Raw genomic sequence first — 7,853 nt, 5'->3', positions numbered from 1 at the left:
AGTAACCCATGGCTCCTTTGGCGTACTTGCATCCTGAATATGCACAATCATAGAATCTGAAATACTGATAGACAGCCAGTACATAACTTTTCTGGCTCTCTCATGCCATCCTTTAAATGCCTACATTTCCTGTTGATTGGGAACATTAGGAAGAACTGGTTCTTCTTCATTTCCTGTAATGAACTCCCAATAGCTTTTTCCCATAAGGAAGTTCGTCATTCTAAACTTCCATGCTTGGAAGTTGTTCTTGTCAAGCTTTTCAGTGACAATCTATGAAAGAGAATCAGACGCCATTACAGAACACTGTAAAATATTCTGTCACTGCAAAAAACACAGCTTCTGCCTCACAAGGGCAAATCTGCAAAACTGACGAAAGTGGTATTTGACCACACAGTCACTTCCTAATGACGATTTTGCATGAACAGGCAATAAGGATGATTCTGTAACTCCCAATATCTCTGCGCACAGGCATACGATGCAATTTCTGCGGCAACTTTTCACCAACCTACGGAGCAGTGGTCGCACAACAAAAACAGGGCCTTTTTCTCAGTGCTTGCGGAGAACTTTCGCCTCCAAAACGGGCCCTGAAATGGCCTCGAATCAGAAAAATAAAGTCACCAAAGGCTTTGCCCTTTCCTGTAGCATATACTGCCCTCTCGCCACACCGCGAAGGGCGTCTCAATCTGAGACAATGCACTCTTGCACTTTCGGCTGTGCTACCTCAGAGATTTGCTCCCAAACTCGAAAAAGGAAAGCAACACTGGTCCTCTTACCAGGACACCGTGAACTTGGTTTGCTTTCTTGAGCTCCTTACCACGAACCAGGCTCTGATACCATGTGAAGATAGTGGGAGAGAGGGAAGGAGTCTCACTTGCGGCTTTCTCACATACATAATGGGGGAATACACACAAAGGTGGAGGCTGAAAATAGTTTTCCTCTTCTTAGTTGTGAAAGCCAAAGAACTCTAGTACAAAGAAATAGAAGAACCCTATATGTGGGTCTCAAACCAAACTTAGCTAACTAAGGTGGCATACTAACTGAGCCACGAGTTAGAGTACATAAGGATAGCTGTCATCCAACTATTATTAATGGGCGGTGTACCAACCGCATCTGCAGCTAACAAGTCGGTGACATAAATGCACAACGGTCACCCTGGCATATCATGAGTGGAGCTTGATATCTCAACAGATTTGGGGAGCCTCTGTTACAGAGAAGTCCACATGGCATAATCTCCTTCATGGATACCATATTCCCTTATCCAAGCCTCTTATATTTTAGTAATTCTCCAAAGGGCCCCTTTTTTAGTCCAATATTTTTGTAATGTTGGTCATTTTCCAATGAACAATATGGGATGAAGATGATCTCTTCGAACTGGCTTTAAAATCTCTCAAATCTAGGATATGGGCAAAAATATCAAAAGATCATATCTTAGGAGATGAGCACCTTGATTTGCTACTATTTGGGGAGACTTGAGATCTCTTGCTATATGAAAAAGGAAATAGGGCTCATAGTTTTTATTTTGGCAAAATAGTGCAAAGACCTTTGGTTTTTGGCAAAATGGCCCATGAATCTTTGGTCCAAAAAATGTAGTTTTGCTTTGCTAAATAGAGAAACCTACTGCACATAAGGCTACAACCATTGCCACCTAGCCACATAGGCTCTTGTGAGATACAATGGAAGGATATGAAATGTATGAAGATACATGCCCGGAGGCTGGCCTTTTGAAGTGACCAGGTGGGAAGAGTGAGAGGAGGAATGCCTAATTTTGAACCTTAGGGATTATTTTAGTTATTTATTTATTTTCAAAACTTTAATGCTTCCACCCTTTGTTTCCTCCTTCACTTTCTCTTACAATTGCCATTCGTGACCTTGTCCTTCTCCTTGCTCTCTATAATAGTTCTTCATCTCTCCTTTGCTATTGTTTGTCAGCCCCAAGCTCCTTGCACTTCAAGCTTTGCTTTGGCACATAAGCTTCTCCAAAACTACTATAGCTATTTGTGCAACTTCTTTGTGGTTCAAATTCTCCCTCCTTCATAGTAGACCTCCAAGCCTCCTTCTTTGACTCAGAGTGGAATAGCTCACTTGAACGGAAAGGGTAGTAAGGGCCCTAGAGAGATGCGACATTAGGAGAATAAATATGGTGCTCATAGAATTTTGTTCATGGAGGGATGATCCTCTCGTTATGAGGGACCTCAAACTACGCAATAGCAGCACCATTAGGAGTGATGAGATAGTATGATTTGTGGGATGCTAATAAACAAAAATGGATGACATGGAAGGTTATCAAGTGTGTGAATTCCAAGGAATGCCATAAGGTCATTGGTCTACTAATAGGCTTTGTACATGGGTTGATATATCTCCATTATATCCTACATGTTGAAGTCATTTAGAGTTTGACTTCCATGTATTCTGGCAATGCCCAATGGTCAATAGGTTGTCGAGAGGCTCTGATACCAAGAACTATTTAAGAAGGGAAGGTTTCTTTGTTAACTTCACTTAGAAGCAATGTCTCTTGCTACACGGCCACCAACTAATGGTGCCACCCAACTCAATCAACTCTTTGAAAAAATTACTCCTTAAAAAGAACTTACCTCTATGGAGGGAGTCCTAATTAAAGTTTGAGGCTTAATTTCAATATTTTAAAATTAAAAACACAAAAAAACTTTATTACATTTGAAATAGAGATTTACAAGAGCACAATACTTAACCCATAGATTCAGCAATTAACCAGATCATTCTAGCCAGTTTCGAAGCCTCATGAAATCTTCAAATGTGTTTTTTCAGATCGTCAGACGCACTTTCCAAGGCCGTGCGGACAAATTCTCGGTAGTTTTCTGCAGTGATTCCCGGAAGTGGCGGTGTCTGATAACTCCACTGAAGCCGAGTAGAATCACCAGCATCTACAAGGTGAAAGGTAAGTTTGACGTTTATTTCTTGAGGCCCTTCGAAGATTGGCAGGTTGCTTCCCTCCAGCTTGTACTGGAATCTATGATTTTCTGGATCAAAATCCAGGAGTCGTTCAAGGACATAGATTGAGGGCTCACCAGAAGTAGCATAGTGAATCTTTCTGAGGCAACCTACCGTCTGCGGTTTACCTTCCACGAGCTCTGTTTTTCTTATAAGGGAAGGGGCCCACTTGTCCATGGCCAGAAAGTCCTTGGTGATCGACCAGAAATGATCCATTGGTCCTGGGAGAGTAAACTCGAAAGTGCCTTGCCACAAATCGGCGGATACGTTCGTCATCTAGCAAGACGGCTGCAACGTCCAAAAACCAGAGATAAGAATGCTGCGGGGAGTTGTGAGTAGTTGTGAGTATTAACGGAGGAATGAAGACGAACCAGCTGCAATGCTGAACCGTTGACATTGCACCTCAAGCAACAATGATATAGTAGCTTGGAAGCTGCGCTGTGACATAGAAAAATACTACCAGCATCTTGGAGTGTCCAATATTCCTTCACAAGCTCCAAGCGGTATGTTTCTGTCAAGTTACCGAGCGAACAGGATGTCCCCATAACTTTTTCAAAAGCCGTGAAGCTTTGACGTGACAACGCAAAGCACTCCTAGCATCTTGGAGGGGCCAATATTCCTTACAAGCTGCAATAGCTATTGTTTTGTAAAGGTATCCAGCGGAGTTTTTTCAAGCAGAATAGTGGCTTCACAAGGTTATCGTATGACCCCTAGTTTTTTCAACGCTTGGAACCTTTACCAAGCAAAATACTATTAGAATCTTGGAGGAGGGGGGTTTCTATATTTTGAGCGAAACCATCGGAGCATCCGACCAAATTGAATTGTGAATGTATATTTTGTCTCAAAGTTCATGAAATGAAGACATACATAGGAACCACTTTTGTGAATAAAAGTCTTCTCTGGGCCTCTTTCATTTACATTGCCCATATTGGGCAATTAAAAAAAAAGAGTCCCAAAGATCCCTTTCTTCTAAAAAATCTTCTACAAAAGGGCTTTTTGGGGCTATTGTTTTCATGGACCATGTGAAAAAAAAGGCCCAAAAACCCTTTTCATTGAAGAAAGGGGTATTTGGGCCTCTTTTTTTTACACGGGCCACCAAAGTCTTTGGGCCTCTTTTTTCCACATGAAAGCAGTCCAAAAATCCCTTTCGTCAACAAAACGGGTTTTTGGGCTGCTCTTTTTTAGAAGAAAGCTTTCTCTTTTTCACATGAAAGCAGTCCAAAACCCCCTTTCTTCAATGAAAGGGGTTTTTGGGCTGGCCATGTGAAAAAACCCTTTTGGTTGAAGAAAACACTATTTGGGCCTCTTCAACAAAAGGATTGAACTCAAAACCTTTCACTTCTCACGTGTGAGCCCTACCACTAAGCTCTAAAGTAACATGATGTAACCTTTCCTTATAGTAATATTATAAAATGGTCCCTCATCCCTCTCCCCTCTTTAATGCCCTTCATGTGGTCCCCCCCTCTCTTTAATACTTCCCCCCTTCCCCTCTCATGTAAGCTTCTCTCCCTCCCCCCTCTTTAATGCTCCCCCTCCCCCCCCTTTACCCTTAATTAATACTCCCCCCCTTAAGTTTAATTATTCCTTATGCCCCCTCCCCAACACACACCCGTAACTAATTAATTAGTTTTTCACGCTGGGGGGCCCTATTCAATTCACCATAGGGGGGGCCTATTAACATCGTGGAGGGGTTCACAAGCTCTAATAGCTATGGTTTTGTCAAGTGTAGTCATCTGCCCACCTCTTGCCCTCCTCTCATCCCCCCCCCCAAGGCCTCCCTCTCCCTCCGCTCACTTCCCTCACACTCTCCCTTCGTTCAGCCCTGCGCTTCCCCCCCTTTCTCCCTTCTTTCATGCTAATCCTGCCCTTCGCTCCCTCTCTGCCCCTCTACCCTTCTCTTTTCACTGCACCCCCTCTGCTCCCTCTTTGCCCCTCTGCCCTTCTCTTTTCATTGTGCCCCCTGTCTTCCTATGCGACATAGAACCTTCTAGAATGATGAGTTGTCTGGAACCTTTTACAATCTTGAGACTCTAATATTTGCCACCCCTTATGTTAATTCACTACCCCTTTCTTAGGTTAATCTGGCATTGCACCATCCCATCTTTGTAACTATTTAATGAATTTTATTTTTGGAAACATCATGGGCACATATTAGTCCCCCTACTTTGAAAAAAAGCCAAATTAATATGGGGGATGGGATAGTGGCGTAATAGTGAGGGGTCTAAAGCTTTTTGTTTTTGTTTTTAATATTTTCATGCTTTTCAAAGTATTCATTATTTAAGTCACGATCCCCGTGCATGCTATGGATTGCCTCTAAACCTTCTTACGAGTTCCCTACTTGAGGTTACGTGAGCTTCCAACTTTAATGATTTGTGATAATAATCGGTTTGACTTATAGAGTTATTACTACTCCCATAGCCTACGTATTACAATCTTCTTTACAAGTCCTTTTAAGCTCCTTTCACTACTCTAACAAATGTAAGTCTTTTGCTAAACGCCTTGGAATTCACATTCAACTTTTTTGTAGTCTATGGCATTCAAGTATTTGACATTGCATTAGGGCGATTGCTTGGGTGCTTGAAATTCATCTCATTAAGTCACAAATTTAGTACTTGTGATTACAGTAGTTGTTGTCATCCTTGAAGTCATCGAAAGAAATTGTCTACTTTAACTCATCTTCATGCACTTTTCCTTCATCTTATCTTTGATCTACCATGTTTCTTATCGAGGAGAAATGTTATAGTATTGTATAGCATTGAGGCTACAAGGGTGTTCTAAAAAATATGCAAGTTCTAACCTTGTAAATCTGATCTTAGATGCAAAAATGATGTCTTCTTCATGCATTTTGCTTTCATCTCATCTTTATTTGCTATGCACCTTATTGAGCAGAAATGCTATAGTATTGTAAGGAATTGAGGGTACAAGGAAGTGGAATAAATGATGTGGATAGGGCTCTCAATCCTTCACTTGGGTGGTTTTCAATTTTCCTAAGAAACTAGAGCCATAGTTTTTGTTGCAATCTTTCAGAAGTTTCCCTACAAAGCTAGCACCAAAGTTTTTGTGACGATTTCAAAGTGTTTTGGGTTAGCACTAAGAACTAGACCCTAGAGTTAGCTCCCTAGGGTAATTGATTTGCATCTCTATGCTCCCTATGCGCATCTATGCTCCCTACTGATTAATTAGTTTGTTTTGATCCATTAGAGGCTTAATTAAGCTATGTTTATCTAAGGCTTAATTTAGTTTTGCTTTGATTAGCTTATGTTTCTCTATGCCTTAATTTAAGGCATATACAATGTTCAAGGGGGCTTTCCCAAACTTTCAAGAAAAGGATCGAACTCAAAACCTTTCTCTTCTCACGTGTGAGCCCTACCACTAAGCTCTAAAGTAACATCATGTAATCTTTCCTTATAGTAAAATTATAAAATGGTCCCTCATCCCTCTCCCCTCTTTAATGCCCTTCATGTGGTTCCCCCCTCTCTCTTTAATACTTCCCCCCTTTCGCTCTCATGTAAGCTTCTCTCCCTCTCCCCTCTTTAATGCTCCCCCTCCCCTCCCTTTACCCTTAATTAATAATCCCCCCCTTAAGTTTAATTATTCCTTATGCCCCCTCCCCAACACACACCCGTAACTAATTAATTAATTTTTCACGCTAGGGGGTCCTATTCAATTCACCATAGGGGGGGCCTATTAGCATCTTGGAGGGGTTCACAAGCTCTAATAGCTATGGTTTTGTGTAGTCATCCGCCCACTTCCTACCCTCCTCTCATCCCCACCCCCAAGGCCTCCCTCTCCCTCCGCTCACTTCCCTCTCACTCTCCCTTCGTTCAGCCCTCCGCTTGTGATCCCTACCCAATGAACCAAAATCCCCCATAAGGTAGACATGATGCCCCTCACTGGTATCTTAATGGACCAACCATTTAAAAAATGGGGTATATATTTCATTGGTCCAATAAGCCCAACAGTAGCAACTAAGGGAACAAGAGCCAGATACATTATTGGCCCAATAAGCCCAACAACAGTAGCAACTAAGGGAACGAGAGAGACAAATACATTATTCTAGCCACCAACTATTTTACCAAACGGTTAGAAGGCAAAGCCACAAAAAATATTGATGCAAGGTCCACTGCCTATATGAACATGTAATCACAAGATTCAGATATCCCTTGGAGCTTGTCAATGATCGAGGAACCCATTTCCTCAATGAGACTATAGTGATCCTGACCAATGCCGGGTTTTGATAATCCATTGAAAATCTATGCCTTACTACACACAAGCGAAAGGATTAACCAAAAGCTCCAACAAAACTTGCTACACAATAATGACCTATACAATTGAAGGTAGTTGCATGGACTAGGAGCACAAGCTTATTGCAATGTTGTGGGCATACCACACATCCTATAAAGTGGCAACCAACTACACCCCCTTTAGCTTAGCCTTTGGGGTGGAGGAAGTTATGCCAATGGAGTATGTGGTACCTAGCATGCACATTGCAGTGAGGGAAAGGCTTATTGAGAATGCCCTAGCTGAGTGCCTACTAACAAAACTTGAGAAGTTTGATGAAAAAAGATAATAGGACAGACGGAAAAATAAGGGGCACATCAATTTCATAGATATCTTGGAATCTCAGTTCAACAAGCCTGCAAGGGTGGTGCAGCTGTTGCTACTGTTGACACAAGTCAGACATACGGATCACCACCAGGCTATTGTCTCCAACATGCATGTCTGCCTGGCTCAGTTCCAAATAACATACTGGGCAAATTACACTTTCACACAAATGAAGGACTTAGAGCACCATGGCAACCATCTCGGTAACTCGATGATCTACATGCCAGTCCTCTACCATATGATTGAGTAATGGCTGCCCAGGGGTTATGGCTTGGTCAACA

General features: G+C 42.0%; 1 protein-coding gene across 1 annotated transcript; it reads right to left on the bottom strand.

Annotated features, from left to right (window-relative positions):
* Positions 1-2,766: 2,766 nt before the first annotated feature.
* Positions 2,767-3,243, bottom strand: LOC147895647 (lachrymatory-factor synthase-like). The gene has a single exon (XM_087382798.1). It carries the CDS (start codon positions 3,241-3,243, stop codon positions 2,767-2,769), a length of 477 nt encoding a protein of 158 aa, XP_087238924.1.
* Between the last annotated feature and the right edge of the window lie 4,610 nt (positions 3,244-7,853).

Source organism: Dipteris shenzhenensis, chromosome 12 (genome assembly GCF_047967505.1).
Source record: "Dipteris shenzhenensis isolate YYH24624 ecotype China chromosome 12, Dip_SZ_1.0, whole genome shotgun sequence".
Lineage (NCBI taxonomy): Eukaryota > Viridiplantae > Streptophyta > Polypodiopsida > Gleicheniales > Dipteridaceae > Dipteris > Dipteris shenzhenensis.
The sequence above is the reverse complement of the archived record's forward strand: the minus strand, read 5'-3'. Positions and strand labels throughout refer to the sequence as shown.